Genomic DNA, 20,482 nt, shown 5'->3' on the forward strand with positions numbered 1-20,482 from the left:
TATTTGAGCAAAGGTTTTCGTGGGCTAAAGCCCACTGCATCTGATGAAGTGGGCTGTAGCCCACAAAAGCTTATGCTCAAATACATTTGTTAGTCTTTAAGGTGCCACAAATACTCGTTCTTTTTGCTGATACAGACTAACACAGCTACCACTCTAAAACCTATATACATGCAAGGTATCTTGATCTCGAATGAAATATTCACATTAGCTCTTGCCCTGACATAAACTTGTCTATTTTCACTTATATGTGAAATAATGGGAGTTAAAATTAATCACTTGTCAATACTTTCCATCAGAAATAAATGACCTGCCATTTTCTTCATTTAGATTTCTGTCAGCACGCAGATGTACTCAGCCTATTACATCATGAGCTAAATGAGTCCCTGGAAGTTCAGTGGAGTTACACCAGAGATGAATCTGGCCCCTTCAATACGCTATCGGGAATCAATATGCAGTTGAAAGCACCTGGCTTAGATTTTAAAATGCTGCCCAGGGAACTTAGACACATGGTTCATGCCAAAATTAATGAGTTGTGCCTCTAAATCCCCTGGGTAGCTTTGAATATCTCAGTCTTTATCGCTGAAAGTAGTAGTGCTAAGTTAACATGAAAACACTTACACAGCCCCATAACATTGTCACCTTGTGGTCCTTTAACTCCAGTGTTTAGCTTCATTCTGAAGCATCATAAATCGACACTATTTGTCTCATGAAACACATTGTTTGGTAGCTACAAATTTGCAATGAGGTGCAGACATCTGGAGTAATTACCAACTTCCCTTATTGGTTCTCTGACAGCACTTTCTATTGGCAAGAAGAGTTTCATGCTGGGGTGTTAACAGAGAAAATAATGGCAAATAAGGAAAAATAGCTGGTAGGGTCAGGCCAGAACCAGCATCTCAAATTCCTTTGAATTTTGGGAAGGACGCTGGGGTGAGCTGGCATTTGGAAGTGCCGACATTCTGTGATGAGTTGAAATATGCCAAATGGATCAGGCAGCCGGATTTCCAATTCCCCAGGTAAGCACAGGGAGGAGAATGCTGACTGAACAGAAAGTGGCCACAGGTGTAGGCTGATGGCTACAAGGGAAAGGGACAAGTCTTGAACAGTTGTCTGAGAAGGTAGGAAACCACTGTTGCAGGGGATACTTTTTACTGGAAAACGGATGAACTCTGAAGAATCAGACTGTTCAGGTCACGGAAAAACAGAGTCAGGTAGAGCAGGAGATATAATGGCAGGAGGTTAATGAACTGACACCAGCTCCAATTCAAGTCTGAGAGATGAGATCAAAGAGGTGCCCAAATCAATCAAACAGAGGTGTGGACTGGCCCGTCTCTCCTTTAAATAGCTCCGTCTGGCTTCTGAGGACAAGGGGCTTTGTTGATCAGAATAAAGAGGAACTGCGAGGATTAGACAACAGGCAAGTGTGTGCAATGCAGAGGAAATCCCCTCACACAACCCATACTGGCAAAAGGGAAATTGTATTAGCACCTCTCTGACTGCATGCAGTGCTACTTAGGAAGATGTTAACACTTTTCCCCTAGCTAGCCACCAATGCAGGACAGCGGCGTGCACTTTAGCAAGACTAGAAAACCTCAGTGCAGCATGCTTCTATGACCAAAGCACAGGCACCATCACAGCATCGGATCAGATTTTATCACAAGAGCCAGCAAATTAACCATCACAGCAGTACCCCATCTGTAAAACTGGGATAACAGAAATATTTCCCTACGTTGCAGGGGTATTGGGAGGAGAAATACTTGTAATTGTGATCCCAACAGTAATGAGATGATCCATAGATAAAATCCTGCTTCACTCAGAAACCAGGTTTTGACCCCTGATGTTCAGCAGCGGAGGAATTCTCAGGACTTATATACAGAAACCTCCTACACGTAGAAAAACAGAAAGCAAGTGGCCTTTGCTGCCAGGGTAGCAACATGGCAAATGCAAAGATAAAACATTAGTGCTAAACCCTGGGAGCTGTAGGGTTTTAGTAAGTGACACTTGGATTTGTTTCCTGCAGACAGAAAAACACAGCTGTTGTTTTTATTGACTGCACCATACTGGATTATTTGCATGGTATTAAAATACAATTGTACAAGTTACAGTTCATGGACCTAACATGCAACCTCATCAAGGCTTTTACCGCACAATGTGCTCTCCTTCTTTCAGGAGAAGTCACACCAGGTATGTCTACACTGTGATAAAAAACCCACGGCACTGAGTCTCAGAGCTCAGGTCAGCTTACTGCGGCTCTCGGGGCACAGGCTGTGGGGCTAAAAATAGCAGTGTAGATGTTTGGGCTCATGCTGGAGCCCGGGGTCTAAGACCCCACAAGGGGGGAAACATCTACATTGCAATTTGATTGCCCTGCGGTCTGAGTCAGCTGATCCAGGCCAGGCTGCAGGTCTTTATCACAGTGTAGACATACCAGCTCTAACCTATGGCCTTGCTTTCTGAATATAGCTTTAATTTACCCATAACATACCTGATGAGAGCAGACACAGCCTTGATTACTGAGTGAGGGGCAGGCTGACTGAGAGACTAATGGATTGGGAGCATTTTGGGAACGCAAACAATTTCAATTTCTTTAAAACAGCAGCCCTCACTTGACTAAAACTCCCATAGACTTCTATGGACGTCTTGCCTGCTTTGAGGGCCACGGGATTTGGTGGATAATTAATGATTACTAATTGCCCAGGTTTTCAGACGTGATTAGCGATTCTGGTTGCCCAACGGAAAGCAGCTCGATTTTCAGAGAGTGGGTGCTCAGCACTTTCTGAAAATCAGCCCCTTTTAAGGTGGCTCAGGTTGGCCACCCAAAAATGGAGGCATGCAAAATCCTGCTTGAAAATCTTGATTAGTCATAGCATAATAATAAACAGGTATTTAGAGAGGCACTCTTGCAATGGATATTACATGGCAATCTTCCAACTGGTTTTTCATGTGCACAGTACAAATGTGATCTAACTAGAAATCCCATAGCATTGTTACAGGCATTGTACAAACCCTTATTCAAAAGAGAGTCCCTGTCCCAAACAGCCTGTTTAACCCATTAAGCAAGTTTCCTAAAAGGGCCTAAATGTCCAGTCCCGCATGATGCTAAGCACGCTCCAATCCAGCAAAGCACTTAAGCACTTGCTTAATTTTAACCATATGTTTAGTCCCACTGAAGTCAACGAGACTGCATATGTAGGTAAGTGCTTCACTGGATTGGGGCCAGAGTGCAGGATCATGCCCAGAATGTTTTACCATATCTGGTCTTGTCAAATTTGCTTTTATGAGGTCTTTGGTTTCACAGTGAGGCTGTCACTTGTTTCTGAAAATGATCAAGGGGGAAGATTATTTTTTTCCCCTTTCAAGGCACCATCTTGCACTTCCGACCCTGGCAACATTTCCATCGACATCAATATGGGCCCAATGTTCAGAGGTGCTGAGCACACACTGCGCCTGCTGACGTCAGGAAGAGTTCAGGGCGCTCGTCCGCCCTTCTGAAAATCAAGCCCATGAGAAATGTTGCCTTCAGGACAGGGCCCTTAGCAAATTCAGTGCTGGTGAAAGGGGCTGTCTTGCCACTGTTGGCGAAAGAAAAACAAAAAGAGGAAAGCTGTGATGTGAGTAAAGGGCTGCAAAGACAAATGGTACTAAAATGTAGGGGGGAGCGGGTTGGAAAAGAAAATGAGAACAAGGCAAACAATGTTATCTAGAGAGAGAGAGGACTGGGGTGAATTCACACCTGGGGTAACTTCCTATGTAACTGAAGCCAGGTTGACCCACCGCCTGCCATGCAGAGTATACAGATTCCAGACAGCTTGGCTAGCGCGGGTACCTTAAAAGGTTATCTAAATGACCTGGCTCCCACTTCAGAAGAATGCACACCCTCAAGGCAGTAATTTGTGCAGCATTAAGAGAGCAGCTTTCTAACAAGCTTCATGCGGAGGAAAAAGATTCTGGGAACTGCTTCATGCCGTTATATCATCGCCAAGGTTTTAGGGCCAAATGCAGCTGGGCCGTGACAAATGGCCCTCAAATGAGTGCAGACAAATGCTGCCAACACATTATTAACGTGCCCCTCCATAGCCTCACCCATGGGCAAACAAAACAGAAAAAAAGGGTGCAGGATCAGGTCCTTGGAACAGAAAGAATTGGGCCCCAAAAGATCACTCAGCCACATGACCAGATTTTACCACAAAACAATTTAATTCAAACATTGGTGGAAGATTCTTACTAAATTTACCACAAGTATTTAACTCTTTTATCAGTGCAACAGGGTGATCTGCCCCCAAAAGGAAGAGGGGCCCTGGAGCCAGCCAGCCCTGTGCTGAGGCAGTGCCCCTGTAAAAACAGGTGTTTGGGCACAGCAGAGGGAGTGATCAGAACCAGCTGCAAAGGGATCCGCTGATTTCCTGATGCGCTCCTGTTTCCTGTAAAGGCTATAAGAGTGAGTCTAGGAGAAGCTCCAGGAAGTAGGATGATTTCTAGAACAGGGGAATTCCCTTGCAGGTGTTTTCTAGGAGGACTGGTAAGGAAGCAGGGAGACTGGTAAGGAAGACCATGGGTTGGGGGAAATTAGCTGTTGGATTTATGTTGAAGTGGTTTGTTCTGGGGTATGCTGAAGATTATTGGTCCTACTAGTACATAGTGCCCTGAAGAAAAGTCCTGAGCAGACTCTGGGTGTGGTGTTAATCCTCCGTGATCTGGAGACAGGCCAACAGCCTGCAAAAACAGAGAGAAACTTGTTCCTGGATGGCTTCAAGTATAGAAAATGGGATTCAGACGTTTGCTGCATTATTGAGCAAGTGTCTTAGGGTCCCTGGAGACCATTTTGTTTTCATTATTCACGGCAACATTTCAAATGTAATTGAAATAAATAAGCACTGGTGCAGGAGGGCAGAATTTGGCCCTATCTGGAGGAATTTCACTAGAGTGGTGTAAGCAAGGGCAGGGTTTGGTTTGTTTGTGAAGACACATTAATGGGCCATGATTCTGCATTTTTCTCAGGGGAAGTGAAATCAGTGGAGTTACTCCTACTGGAAAACTGGTGTCAAATCAGTTATATCCTTCAAGAGGAAAATCCTAGGGTTTTTTTTTTTTTTTAATCCAAATAGGAATGTTATAGGGACTAAACAGTTTAGTGTAGCTAACAGAATGGGAGGAGTTCTATGAGCCAAACAAGCGGAGATCTATAGGTTTCTTAATAACTAACCTTATAGAATAGTTTTGCTACACTGTGTCTAATTTTAGTTTTATTAGAGTCTGGCTCAGGGCTGCCTGGGGGGGGGGGGGCAAATAGAGCAATTTGCCCTGGGCCCCACAGGGGCCTCCATGAGAATATAGTATTCTATAGTATTGCAACTTTTTTTTTTTTTTTTATGGAAGAGGCCCCCGAAATTGCTTTGCCCCAGGCCCCCTGAATCCTCTGGGTGGCCCTGGTCTGGCTGTGAATATTGGGGGCTCAATTCTCCACTTCCTCACACGGCTGTACATGTGGCGTAATGCTACTGAACTCAGTAGTTATACCAGTGTCAATGAGCGAGGAACCAGGTCCTTAATGCCCAGAGCTCATTCTGATTGGTAAATTGATGTCACATCCCTGCACCAATTCCCAACAGTACACAGGCAGGCCTTAATCACTGAATTCAACCAATGCTTGCATGACTCCTATCAAATGGGAGATAAATCAAGATTTTGCCATTGGAACCTGGATAATCACTCTGTTGACTAGGCACAAACCAAAACTGAGCCTGGCTTGCTCTTCCAGAGCAGTGTTTCTCTGCAGGGTGAGCAAGAGTAAGTGTAATGAAACTTGTTTTGGCCAGTAAACAGGTAAGACCCAAAATATATGCAGGGAGCAGGTCTGTGGGTGAATAAAGTGCCAAGTCAGCACAAACATGCTTGTAGTAGATCTGCACTTTAATATGGAACTTTAGAGCATCAGTTTCTTCAAATTAGACATGAAGGGTCTGTCTACGCTGCTCAGGTTACAGTGCAGCCGCGGCAGCGCTGTGACGTGGGCAGTGTAAACACACTTTATCACAGGGGAGAGCTCTCTCCCAGCGACTTTAAACAAAAAACACCCCGAACGAGCGATGGTAGCTTTGCTCCTGGCGATAAAGCACTGTCTACACTGACGCTTTTCAGCACCAAAACTTTTGTCGCTCGGGGGGAGGGGGGAGTCTGTGTGTGTGACTTTTCACACCCCTGAACGACTCAAGTTTTAGCGCTGAAAGTGGCAGTGTGTAGACAGCCTAAAGCAGAAACAACCAGCTCTAGTTGACACTTAAGAGTTGCATATAAAGACCTGCACTTAAATTGCAGTGAAGGAGATTTAGAATAGACATTAGAAAAACACTTCCTAAGGGTCAGGGTAGTTAAGCATTGGAACAAATCACCTAGGAAACTCCATCATTGGAGGTTTTTTAGGAAGAGGTTAGACAAACGCTTGTCAGGGATGGTCTAGATCAGTAGTTCTCAAACTGAGGAGCTTTGGGGGAGTGGGGGAACTTTATTGCACGCATTCAGAGCTGGGAAGCTGGAGAACAGTGGCTGCTGGCCGGGCGCCCAGCTCTGAAGGCAGCACCACCGCCAACAGCAGCAGAGAAGTAAGAGTGCATCTTCTTGAGTGCTATCTATTATACCTTATCTAAAAACTACTCTCATATGTGAGGAGAGAGAGAGAGAAAGAGATCTGTTTTATAGAGCACTCCTGCAACAACACTACCTATAACAAAATACTGTGGACTCCTTCAATGAGGGCCCTATCCTGCATGGTATTTAACACCATCTGTCAGTGCCCATTGTCTATATCGGTGGGAGTCAAAAGCACTGAATGCTTCATAGGAGGCGCTCAGCATGTTATGGAATCTATCCCTATGGGGTCAGTTGCACCTAGCCCTGCTCAGGTGCACTAGGGAGGAAGAGCAGAGGTCAAACGTACTGCAGCGATGGGTGACAGTACAGACCCTTGAACCATAAACCCTCAAAACAAAGTTAGAATATAAGGGTGGTCACTAGTGGTGCTGCAGTAGGCTAGTGGCAGACTCACTATGCCCTCCGCATTATGATCCCAGGGCCCAGCACACCAGCCAGCAGTGCTTGTCCCACAGGGGAAGAGTACGCCTTGCACTTTATTCCAAGGTGGCAGGACAGCTGTGCTTGCCTGGTGTACTTCCCCAGCACACACTGGGGCATTGTTCCTGCTGCAGGCTGTGGTTTAATGCCCCAACTGAACTCAAACCTGGCATTGTTTGCATGCGGCCTTTCTGCAGTGGAATAATACACCCACAGCCTTATCAGAAAACCTGCTTTAGCTCAGAGGGTTCTCCCCCCTTCGCCTAATCAGTGCATAAATCTCTCTATGCAGCAGACCTAAAAAGGCATTACACATGAGCTGTTGTAAAATACATGGATGGAGTCACGTCTGCCTTCCTTCCCAACTCCAGATACTCTCCTGTATCCAGTTAGGGTGAAATTCAGCCTGACATCCTGGGCTCCGACGTGGCTCTCTGTACCACGTAAGCCCCACATATGGGAGAGCATGCCTGGGGGAGCACAGACAAAGGAATACTCAGAGCTCCAGTGAAAGGCACTAGGTTGGCTCCAAATGAGCTGGTGCCGAGCAGGACTTGAGAACAGATCAGGTGCACTGAAATCCACGACTTGGTGGTCAAGTGACTCAAATCCCCACATAGATGGCTAGGAGGGTTGGTGACTTTTCTGCTACTCGGCAGTGTTGCTCAGGTGTATCAAGCGTGGATTCTGGTCATCCTTTCTGTCTTGTCATGGGGCTGCTGTAACTGTATCTGCAAATTATCTATTACTTGTATTGCAGTCGCACCAAAGGGCCCCAGACAAGATCAGCGATCTGTTGTGCTAGGATATTGTAACAAACAGACATAAAGACATGAGGTGAAATCCTTCACCCAGGGCCCCCACTCCAATGAGCTTAAAATCTAATTCTCTGAGGAAAGCAGGAGTACAAGCAACAAGTACGTGGTAGCTCAGGACATACACTGGACCCTCGCTAGAACGCGGGATTTGGGATCCAGGCACAGTACTACGTTAAAGCGGGGACTTTGTTAAAATGAATTGCAATTAAATTTGGGATCCATGGCTGCGACCGCGTTATATGCAAATTTGCGCTATAGAGACGTACGTTCTAGCGAGGGTCTGGTGTACTAAATTTAAGCTGTGAATCACCTCCTGACAACTGTGTAATGAACACTCCTCCCCAAAAGCTCACACCTTAGTAGCAATTGGTCATCCTGACCAAATGGTGCCCCAGGCAAGAAACAGCTTCGGTGCCCCCTCCCCTGCATTGCCTTGGGAGGCCATTTCACAACTTTGATGCCTCATTTATCCCTGTCAGATAAGATGATACATTTGCATGCTAGGACCTGTAAATCTGTATTTATTCATGCCATATTTAAGCAAATAAATTCCTCAGTTCTGCACTGGGACAATCACTACTGCCTAAAGCCCAGAGTGTGTTGTTCTGTTTCAGATATTTTTCCCATCAAATTTGCCCCTTGCTGCAAGCTAGATTGCAACTGAGTTTTTCACTTCCTATACTGGGCTTCTGAAGACTTCTTCAGGAGCATCTTTTATTTTCTGCAGGGTAAAACAGTATTAGGGAGAGCAAAGGTCTATGATCCCCATTTCGTGTTAAGCATAGCAAAAGAAGTAATGGTATTTCTTTTATATTGTTGTGTAGATAGGGGTTCAATAGCGATCTCTGGCATATCAATAAATATGTACTTTTATTAGTCGCTACTTACACTCTTCAAATGTTAAAACACAAATATACTTTCACAATTACACAATAAAACAAGGTTCACAATATCACAGCTAGGCTCTCACTTCACTTTGTTCTTATATCTCACTGACTGACTGGCAGCACCCTGCCCCGTATATACCCACGAGGGCAGGGCTGACAACATTCTAGGAGGTTTGAGGAAAATGTAGTTCTCAAAAAATCTGGAAGGTTCCACAAGATTCTACTAAGGTCCAGAACATTCTAGGAGGCTAGTGAAAAATGAATCCCCATAGAATGTCTGAAGAAACATGTTTCAAGTATTCCCTTGCATTCCTATTTTCCCTTCTGTCACTAACAACAAAAACAGCACTCCCAGCCTGGCACCCCCAGGCTATTGCCTGGGTCCCCTGCCCTTAAATCCAGCCCTATATATGGCTGTATTTGCTCACTCATAATTTAATCTTTAATTTTTTTTCAGGAACACCTCAATTTGCAGCATAGGACTACCTTGCAGTAACTGGGCCAGAGGGAGCTATATTGATCTACCCCATTGGCTCATTTTCTCTGGGTAGCCCAAAGTTGTAAATGGATTGGGGAAGGGGGGGGGGGGAGCCAGAAAAGTCTTGTAGCAGAAGAAGTCTAAGTGCTTGCAAGTGTCTCCACTTGGTTGAGTGATGGTTGGAAAAACTGTTAATTCTCCCCCCCCCCCCCCCGCGCGCGCGCGCACACACACACAAAGTTTCAAATTAAAATTAAACTTTTTTTAAAAAGTGACTTTTTTATGGGAAAATTTTGAAATAATTTGAACGGAAGCATTGGTTTTGATTCAGTTATCAAAAATAGATATCAAAATTTCAGATGTTTGGGGGTCCCCCCACTTCTTAGCACTGAATGTACTAGGCACATAGGAACTGCCAGACTGGATCAGACCCCAGGCCCATGTAACCTAAGATGCTGTCACCCCCAGTGGTCGGTACCAGGTGCTTCAGAAGGAGGAAGCTGTAAGGCAGATATGGGATAATCTGCTCCCCCCACTCTGAGAATGTATGTCTGGAATCTTTCACTTTCCTCTTTGTCTTTGCTTTTTTAACTCTCCAAATTTTCAAAACTTCCTCAGCTTCTGAAAAGCTAGAGTTGCAGAGTTTCATTTTTCTCTTTACTCTGTCACTTACTCATTTTATTGTACTGGGGGTGGAGGGAGACAAGAAAAAAGGAGAAACAAATTTGATATTTTTGGAAAATTTTAGGTTGGAAAAACAAAAGTCCTAACATTTTCCTGTGGAAAGTTTTGGTTTAGATAAAACTCCGTTTGGGGGCAGGAAACGTGTGTTGGTTGAAAAACTTCAACCAGCTCTAGAATCCTGCCTGATTCTGCAGTGGGAAGTGAAGAACCAAAATCTGGAGGTGACAGACATATCACACTTTTAAAGAATGGGTCTAACAAGTTCAAACCTGAATTTTCCCAAACTTTGGGAGTGTGTCACTCTAGATTGGAACTTCGCCAGAGTTCACAGGTATGCTGTTCGGGGGCTGAGCTAACATGGCAGGTTCTTGTGTTGATCCACTTTGTAAAGTGTCCAACACAGAATTCCTGTTCACTCGCTGTGGTAGGTGTTGCTCATTAACTCCACCTGGGAGGTGAGAGTGACTCTTCCAACAGAGGAAACTAAAGTCTGAGACAGGGAGGCCTTGGACAAAAACCAAGTACAGCCCAGCTTTCTTCCCACAGTTACTTCAACTGCTGTCAAGGAACCCCAGGCAGAGGGCTGTGTTCACGCACTAATTCTATGCGCACATATGTGCATGTGATGGATTCAAGCAGGGTAAAGGATTGTGCCTTTCATAGGGGTTTTGGTACAGGCTCCTCTTTCTAGCTTATATGGACACAAGAACGATGTCCTCTTGCAGTGGGCACCTTTACATGCCGGAATCTGAAACTGGATACATACGGTTCTGTTTATCACGATAACAGAACAACCAAAAACCACCCTAAATAAAAGGTAGTATGTCAGCAGTAAATAAATAAATATATGGAGCTATACCTATCTCATAGAACTGGAAGGGACCCCAAAAGGTCATTGAGTCCAGCCCCCTGCCTTCACTAGCAGGACCAAGTACTGATTTTTTTGCCCCAGATCCCTAAGTGGCCCCCTCGAGGATTGAACTCACAAGCCTGGGTTTAGCAGGCCAATGCTCAAACTATTGGGAGGGAAGGAGTTTCCAGACATGGGAACCTTAATCCTTCATTTGAATAATCATATTGGCCTGAAGTATCAGAGGGGTAGCCGTGTTAGTCTGAATCTGTAAAAAGCAACAGAGGGTCCTATGGCACCTTTGAGACTAACAGAAGTATTGGGAGCATAAGCTTTCGTGGGTAAGAACCTCACTTCTTCAGATGAAGGTTCTTACCCACGAAAGCTTATGCTCCCAATACTTCTGTTAGTCTCAAAGGTGCCATAGGACCCTCTGTTGCTTTCTACATATTGGCCTGGAAGCACCTAAAATGGACAGGATCCTGTTAGGCCAGATTTTCAAACATGGGACCCTATGTTAGCTTTTCACTCACATAGAAAGTCGTTCTTTTTCCTTCCCTCTCCAGCAGGGCTGGTGAATGAGATCAGAGAGTGAAATCCTGGTTGTGTTGAAGTAAATAGCATATTCCCCACTGATGTCAGTGGGGCCAGGATTTCACCTTTTCAATATGTCTGCACTGTAGTCAGAGGTGTGACTGCAGCTAGTCTAAGCATCCCCACATAGCTTGAATCTAGCTAGCGCCACTAAAAATAGCCGTGAAATTGCACCGGCGCAGATGTTGGCACGGACTGGACACGCCCACCTAGAACCCTGGGCACATACCCATTGCCTGCCTGCCAGGGCTCTATGCTGTTGTGGCGTTGCTACTATTTTTAGCTGTAGTAGCTGGATGAAAATGTGTGTGTGTGTTGTGTGCCCACACCGACTGCAGTCACAACTCCAGCTGCAGCGTAGACATACCAATAGAGGAGCACTAAGGGGGGGACTCTTTTGGAGGCATTTCCACCAAACTGCTGACGTGAGCAGAACTCCACAGAGGGTTCGTGTTGGTCTCCGGTGATGTGCGTGCTTAAAAATGAAACCGACCCCTAAAATCACTTTCAACAATTGGTATCCTCCAGCTGTTCCCCCAAGACTTCAGCAGCCCGCGTGCACTACAGAAACATACCAGGCGCTCTCATCCCTGCACAAGTCAAAGCCATCCATCATATTAGTATAAATTCAATACTTTTGTTGTCTTTTAGAGCTGCTCGAGGTAGCTCCAGCTGTAAGTGCTTTCTCACCTCTCCTTAGGGGATCTGCAAAGCCAGCTGCTCTGAATGACATCACTGGTAACTGGGAATGACAGCTCAGGCCAAGAGCTGTCTGAAACATAGTACAGAACCAGTGACCTGCGGTAAGCTGAAGCTAAGAAATCCAACCCCATTTTCATAGCACTAGCAGCATGCACTACAGATACAGATTAACATGCAGCTGGGATGGGGGAAGCTATACTACTGTAAATAATGGAAGCCCAAGACTCTTCTGGTGTAAGTTTCCACCATCTTCTTTGGAAAATACAAAACGATGGGCCCGACCTTGCATTTTGGCGGTGCTCAGTGGGTTAAATTCGATTCTCACATGCACGTGGCAAAATAAAGAGCCAGCAGAACAGAGGAGTGTGATGCCTTGAGAAGAAAGCTTCCATGAGCGAACTAAACAGGGTGGGTTTCTTCTGCTAGGCAACTTACTAAAAAGGGAGAAATAGAGCTGTGAGGCAGCATGGTGAATTACATAGGGGGCCCTGCACTGGGATTTGAGACACATGGCCCTGCCACTAGGTTGCTGTGTAACCTTGGGCAAGTCACTTGGTCTCTATCTTGTCCCTTTAAACTGTAACCTCTTTGGGACGGGGACTGCCCCTTACTGTGTCTACATGCAGTACTTAGCACAATGGGGCCTTGTTCTCAGCTGGGTCTTGTACTGATGAATGCAGTGACAGTAGCGCCTAATAGTAATGACACGAAAAATGCAATATTTTAGTTTTGCAGAGCTGGGTTCAAAAAAGCCTGGTGGCTCCCCAATAGCTATTAACATCCCAAATATGCAAAAAGATCATTTACACGCTACTGGATACAAAGCCATTTTTGTTTGAAAATGAACCAATTTTCACTTTTTAAAGCATCCTTTTTCTTTAGTGACTTGCAAAAATTTCCTATTTTTAATTCATAACAATGCACAGGAAAAGATTTGCACAGCTTTGCACTTTAAGATGTGTTTTGCACACTTCTATTAATCACTCCTTTCCTACACTAAGAAAATGCTTGTCTCAATTCCCACCATCCCCAATTTCAAAGATGGGGAAACTGAGGCAGAGAGAGTAGCTAGTGTCAGAGCACCCAATCCATTGCCCATTGAAGTGAAATATTTCTACCGACTTAAGTGGGCATGGTCTGTTTATGGCCCCATTACCACAGTATCTGAGCACTTCACAATCTTTATACTGAGCCTTACTCCTATGAGGTAGGAAAGTGGTGCTATTCCAGTTTTACAGATAAGGGATTAAATGACTTGCCCAGGGTCACAAAGGAAGTCTGTGGCAGAGCAAGAATTTGCACCCAGGTCTTGAGTTCTAGACTAGCACCTGAATCACTGGACTATTCTTTTTCTCTGAACTATTCTCATCCTTATTGTGAGCAGGATTGGACCCAGAAATACATGCATTAGTAATACAAACAAAACAGCTAGCAGTATATCAATTTTTGGTATTCTTGTGTTTCTTTTCCCTACTCCGGAGGTGAAGTCAATGGGGCCAGAACTTTACCTTAGGGGTCATGTCCCACAATAATAGTAGCTACTTCTCAGTCAAAGAAAATATATGAACTACCCCTATTTTCTATTCGCTTATATCATATTGCATAATATAATTCATGAACAAGAGTCAAGCCACTTCTGCCCAGATATCAGACGCACCCCTAGTGAACTGGAGATATCTCCACTGATTCTACACCAAATTATGGATTGCAAAGTGTTAATTTCTAGCAGTAAAAAGGAAATATTGCTGATCCTAATGGAACTGTAACTAGAACATATATTGGTCTGTTGTAGCCAGGCAATGATACTGTCCAGCACCATGCTATCTGAGGGCCACCTAGTAGTACACTTGCATCTGTTGGATGTGGTTCTTGTCATCAGTGAACAGCCATGAGACTTTTTAAAAATTGTTTCTAGCTGCCCATGTTACCTGTGTGGTGGTTTGGTTTGGTTTCATTGCAAGTCTTGTGATATATGAAGCCTTAGCTCTGGGAGTCATGTTGATTACCTAAGAATCTCAGTTGTCCTTTTAAAAAAAGGAAGTGTCTGGTTCCCAGGGCTGCAGACAAAAGCTTGAAAACGTGACCCAAGTGTTCAAAAACCAGGTGGCAAAAAATCTTTTTCTTTTTTAAATCTTGTGATTTATTTATTTTTATGGTGGGAGTTAGCAATACTGAGTTTAGCCAATCTCTTTCTGGTCTATAGTCCTGACCTGAAATCCTCAGGACTCAGTGGAAAGATTCCCATTAAATTAATCCCATCTCCTAGAACCAGAAGGGACCAAAGATCATCAAGTCCAGCCCCCTGTCTTCACTAGCAGGACCAATTTTGATTTTGCCCCATATCCCTAAGTGGCCCCCCTCAAGGATTGAGCTCACAACCCTGGGTTTAGCAGGCCAATGCGCAAACCACTGAGCTATCCCTTCCCCCATTCACTTGAGTGGGCTTTGAATCAGGAGCTGTGAGATGTGTTATGTATGTACAACAAGTCCAATCCTTAAGCACGTCTCTAGTTCAGTAGTTTTCAAACTTTATTTTTTTTCTGGCGACCCAGTTAAAGAAAATTGTTGATGCCCACAACCCAATGGAGATGGGGATGAGGAGTTTGGGATGTGGGAGGGGCTCAGGGCTGGGGCAGAGGTTTGGGGTGCAGGGGTGAGGGGTTCAGGGGTGGGGCCAGGAATGAGGGGTTCAGGGTGTGGGAAGGGACTCTGGGCCGGGGCAGGGGTTTGGGGTGCAGGATGGGGTCAGGGCTCTGGGCTGGGGGGTGCAGGCTCTGGGGTGGGGCCGGGGATGAGGCATTTGGGGTGCAGGAGGGGGCTCCAGGTTTGGGGGTGGCTCAGGGCTGGGGCAGGAGATAGGAGTGCGGGGGGTGAAGGCTCTGGGATGGGGCCGGGGATGAGGGGTTTGGTTTGCAGGAGCGGGCTCCAGGTTTGGGGGACTCAGGGCTGGGACAGGGGGTTGGGGCACGGGGTTGGGGTGCGGGCTTACCTCCGGTGGCTCCCTGTCAGCGTCGCAGCAGGGGTGCTAAGGCAGGCTTCCTGCTTGTCCTGGTACCACAGACTGTGGTGCACCCCAGCAGCAGGTCCGGCTCCTAGACGGAAGCGCGCAAGCGGCTCCGCGCAGCTCTCGCCTGCAGGCACCACCACCCCTCGCCCCCATTGGCCGGTTCCTAGCCAACGGGAATGTGGAGCCGATGCTTGGGGTGGGGGCAGCACATGGAGCCCTGTGGCCCCCGAACGCATGAGCCGGACCTGCTGCTGGCTGCTTCCGGGGTGCAGCGCGATGTCAGAACTGGTAGGGACTAGCCTGCCTTAGCCGGGCAGCACCGCCAACGGGACTTTTAATGGCCCAGTCGGTGGTGCTGACCAGAGCCGCCACGACCCAGTGCCTTCCATTCCGTGACCCAGTTCTGGGTCATGACCCGCAGTTTGAAAACCACTGATCTAGTTTATAAGAAAATCTCCATTATCTTTACCAAGAGATTTCCCTAAGGACTGAGTGAAGTCTGACAACGCATATTGGGAGTTAGTTGTAGCAACTGGGCTTGTTGGACCTTTGTGGAAGCATGAAATGAGTTGAGGTGAGCCTGTGAAGAGTGAGCAGATCTTCCTAGAGCGATGCCTTTGGAAGATTGCAACAAAGGAAACTGCCCCATAAAACAATCGTGGCTCAACTCAGTCTGGTCCAGTCACTTGATCTCCAGATCACCCTACAGATTGCTCTGCAGGAGGCAATGACGCTGACACTTGCCCATGGTCAAGCTTTTTAAAAGCTCTCCACGGTTCCCAGCCAAAGGCCCTTTAAATAGGGTTAGTACTCACACATGCACTGGTCCAGAGCCTCAGTTACCTCAGAACAGTTTTGTGCTTCTCCGCTGACTTAAACTACCTTCCCTAGCCCCTGCATACTCTATTGGGCATCAGGTGATCCTTGTGACCGACATGGGGGCCCTGATGGGGTGGGAAAGGTGTCTGTTGTCTGACTGCGACCTCCAGGTGACAGGGGCTGTACCTGGCCCTCTGTTCTTTGTACTGTAATAAACAATTTGTCTGGGTATCATGTTTCGGGCAGAGTTTCTGCTCAACTCTGTGGGGTTTCCCTGTGCCAAGCTACTGAGAAAGCACTTTTATCTGCTCTTGCAAGTTTATGACCTTGGAATGACAGCATAACAGCCTTATCCTCAGAGCCATACCACTGTCCTGCGGGGGGGCGAGGCGCCCAGGGACTCCCCCTTCTGGAGATCACTAAATCACCCCTGACAGGGAGGAATTCTATTGCTGCTCATAAAAAGGCTCCTGAAGAGATGGCTTCATTTTGCCTTTGGAGCACACCAAGGGGCGCGCACAGTTTCCTTGGGCAAGGATTCCTCTGGACGGCTCTCCCAACTTCTTTCCTCATTCATACAACCCCCTTTGACCCAAGGGGCCTGATTCAATGGAGTTATGCCAATTGATACCCTCTGGGGACCTGGCCCCACATGCATAAAGACCAATGATTTTGTTTGAAAACCATTTAAGGACGGGAACCAGCAGAGATAAAAACAATCTCGAGATGAGCTTCTGTTCAGAGAGACATCGGAGAGTAACATCACCAGATTTCAAACAGGGTGTTGCGGAGCCAGGACCTTTGCACGCTCCTTGATCTGGCCTTGCCAGTTGATTCTGTTAAAGGGAGTGAATCTCTGATGAGGCCTCGTTCCCAAACGGGCCAAATCTATCAAATATTCTGTTCAAAACAAGTGGAGAGGGGTGCTGAGATTATTTAAAATGCCTGGATTAGTCCGTCCTGTGCACGGGTGCTCCCCGGTTGGGGGTAGGTGCCCCTGCCTCCCAAGCACCCTGCAATGCCCAGCCACCCCCAAGGGGGCGCCCCAGCACAGGTCCCCGCTCCCAGCAGTGCTTACCTGGCTCTTGCCGGTCATGGATAAGGTGGCATGGCTGGAGAACCTGGCCAGCCTTGCGCCAGCCCCTGGAGAGTTGGGCCCCCCAGCTGCCCCGCACTCCGCAGCCCAGCTGTCCGGCAGCCCCGCCGACCTGCTGAGGGCTTCCACCTGCCTGGCCAAGCGCTCCACCTGCGCTCGCAGCCGCTGGTTCTCCTGCTGTAGCTCGGCGACGGTGCGGGCCAGCGGGCTGGCGAGGCGCAGCACCTCGTCCACCTGCCGGTCCACCCCTTGCTTGAAGACCTGGATGTCCACGTGGATCTCCCGCACGGCGCCCCGCAGCGTGTCCTCGTAGCGCCCCAGCGCCTCGCACACGCTCTGCGCGTCCTGGCTGCTGAGGTCCGCGATGTCGCTGGCCACCGTGTCCATGTTGGGGGGCCGGGGACTCTTGCCGGGCTCCGGGCAAACTCCCAGCCAGTGAGGCCAGGGGCTACGAACGCAGGACACCCCACTCCAAAGCCGGAGGGTCCTGGCACCGGTCCCTGAGATCTCCCTGAGACAGTTTAGGAAGGCAGCAAGCCAGTCCCTGGTATCAGAAAGGTTGAGAAACACTGGGCTAAGAAAAGTCCCCAGTCCCTGCTGCAGGGCAACCTCCTGCCCGGGGCACTCGCACGCTCACTTCCCCTGGCTCCAGCTGGCTCTGTGCATTCTCCAGACTTGGGGGGTGCCCTAGGGCAGGCGAGGCAGCTCCAGCCCGGCACCTCTGCCCAGAAAAGCACAGGAGCGAGAGCGAAACTGGCTGAGCAGCGGGGCTGGCTGTGTGTCTCTCTCTCCGGCTCCTCCAAGGAGGCGATGCAATTTCAGGAGGGGACAGTGCAAAGGGGTGGAGAGGGGGGCTGGCTTGTTCGCAGCTGCCAGAGGGCTGCTTGGCTCTGTCAACAGCTCTCGCAGGGGGACACAGGCGCTGGAGGAACTGTGCAGCTGCAGGGGAGATGCTCTGGGGTTGGAGGAGGGGAAGGGACAAGGGGGGAGAGAGGCAGGCTGGGTGGGGAGGGAGGATCAGAAGGGAAAAGCTATGGGTGGGGCGGGAGCTGTGGGAGGAGGTGGCTAGGAATGAGTGGGAGCCAGGGGAGAGGACTGAGCAGGGGGTTGCATATCTGGTCTTTCCTGTGTTGCTTGGATGCTGCTGCCAAAGTAAACATTCCTTATCGCTCCCTGGGGGAGCCCGGAGGCAAAGGGAGAGGGGACTGGATTCTGGGAGAGTAAAGAGACACACACTCTCCCACACAACTTGTACACGGGCATGTACGTGGCGCTCACCTAGACCTGCTCCCACCCAGACACAGCTGCACACGCGCTCCCCTCGCCACACGCCTACCAGTACACAGCCAGGGAGAGTCTTGGTGGGGCAGGCCACGCAGGGGTTTCCCAGAGATCCGGGGCTCTGGCAGAGGTAGGGGTGATCTACAGAGACACACACACTTCTGTATGTTTGCATTTATTTATGGTATTGACTCATTACCGAAGCTGGCCTTAACCTTCAACCCCCACTGATTTCTCTTTCCTCCTTGATTTGTGTTAACACTCCCTTTCCCTCTCCCTTCTCTCCCATTTGTGGGAAGAAGGGGCCCAGTTCGCAGCTCTGAATCAACCCTACAAGCAAATGCCAACGGCCTATGAGACAATAGATGCTTTCTTGCCATAGGAAGGGGTCAGCGCTCAACAGTTGTCCCCTGACTGGCAGCAGCAGCTCTAAGACGGTGGAGTCCAGAATGAACTGCAAACTCCTGAAATACTGCCTCGATGTATGCCCAAGCGTGTAAATCAGGGCAGATCTGGGGCTATGTAGGGCCAAGTTATTTCCTGGGGTGACTCCTGCAAAGCCACTCCAGTTAGGAGCCAGCTTTAAAAATGGGTTCATTACAGCATTGCCATCTGTCAGGCTCAAGATTCTTTCTGTTTTTCTCCAAGCCCCCAGCTGCAGGAATTAGGATATTAGCTGGGACATCAACTTTCATTTCTTTAAAGTAAGTTTCTAGCCCTCGTGGTTGCAGAGAAAAGCTTGATAGCGTGACTGCTATATGCTCCAAATCAAAAGGCGGTAAATAAAAAGAATCCCCCATTCATTTTTAAAATCTCATGGTTTTTCAGCCAGTTCTTGGGATTTTTCGAGGGGGAGGGAGTTGTCAGAATCTTTTTTTCTCTTTGAAAATTTGGACTTCCAGTAAAAATAAAAAATACATTTCTGTCAGCCAAAACCGGAAAATAATTTTGGAGGTATTGGGTTTTCCAACAAAAAGTAAAAAAAAAAAGGAAAGAAAACACCTTTTATGAAAAATGTCATTTAGTTGAAAGCTCAATTTTCAGTAAAAAAAACAACAACTTTTGATCGAAAATTTTCAACAAGCCTAAGCAGCACATATATGCTCCAAGAAAATCCACTTATTTTGGTGTGTCTGGCCCCTGACAAGTAAAGAATAATTACATCATAATGTTATTTATAAAACCACTTCTCTCCTTGTTCATGCATGTGGAATATTGCACAATACAGTAAATACAGCAATATGGAGGAAGGGCCTTCCTGATTTTGGAAGAAATCAAAATCCAGTCTCAAAGTCTCCTCTCTCTCTCTCTCTCTCTCTCTCTCAGGATGAGGGACACTTGCTGTTTGTTTCAGACATTTAAAATCATGTCCGGCCCTTTTTTTGTTTTTGTTTGAAATCTCCCTCTTCCAAGTCATCACAGCTGGATGCAGCCCTGGGAATGTAGCAGCCGCCACAATGAAAAAACCATCATGAAACAGATAATATAAAAAACAAACACAAGAACTAAATAAATAAATAAACCAAGGGGCAGCATTACCAGGGGGAAGAAGACCGACACACTCTGTCCAAAAGCTTCAAGGCTGTCTAAGAGATTTAGATGCCTGAATCCCATTAGGAACATTGTGTCCAAATCTCCTAGGCAGCTTGGAAAATCCTCTTTCAATCTGAGTTTTGTTCTTTCTGCCTGTGCCTCTTTTTTTAAATCATGCCTGAAAATAAGTTTTTTTAAAAAAAAATCTAATAATGTAGATTGTCTTTGGGGGCTTTGTCTCAGGCACGAAAAGTCCATGGGAGTGAATCCACACACTCTTGTCCTTAGTTGTTTGTGCTCTACCTCTTCGGATCAAGCCAAACAGAGGCCTAGATTAGAGAGGAGCAAACAATATCCAAGAGCAGTAGTACCATGCCATCTTGTTAGAACAAAAACCACTTGGCTTGTTTCTTCTCTCCAAATGAGACACCTCTGGAAATCTGTCCAGTACAATGAAATCAACTTTTTTTCCCTGCCAGCATCAGACAGGTTTTCATCTACACTGGGCTTTTAACCAGGTTTTGGAACCATGGTGAAATACAGTTCCAGCCGAAATGGTTTCTAGCATGGTTTGGCTGACCAGCATGGTTGGAGGCCAAACCATTTTAAAAGTGTGAGCTGTATTTAGAACCAGGCTTCTAATGAGAGTGTGGAAATTACTTTGC

General features: G+C 47.1%; 1 protein-coding gene across 2 annotated transcripts in view; it reads right to left on the reverse strand.

Annotated features, from left to right (window-relative positions):
* The window catches only part of SMTNL2 (smoothelin like 2), a 52,033-nt gene extending 34,035 nt beyond the window's left edge, over positions 1-17,998 (reverse strand). The window contains exon 1 of one of the 2 annotated variants that reach the window (XM_034752618.1): positions 16,986-17,994. In XM_034752618.1, the coding sequence (XP_034608509.1) occupies positions 16,986-17,390 (405 nt within the window). In that variant the 5' untranslated portion in view covers positions 17,391-17,994. Of the gene's footprint in view, positions 1-16,985 lie in introns of both variants that reach the window. The other variant, XM_034752619.1, reaches the window with a different exon arrangement.
* Between the last annotated feature and the right edge of the window lie 2,484 nt (positions 17,999-20,482).

Source organism: Trachemys scripta, chromosome 18 (genome assembly GCF_013100865.1).
Source record: "Trachemys scripta elegans isolate TJP31775 chromosome 18, CAS_Tse_1.0, whole genome shotgun sequence".
Lineage (NCBI taxonomy): Eukaryota > Metazoa > Chordata > Testudines > Emydidae > Trachemys > Trachemys scripta.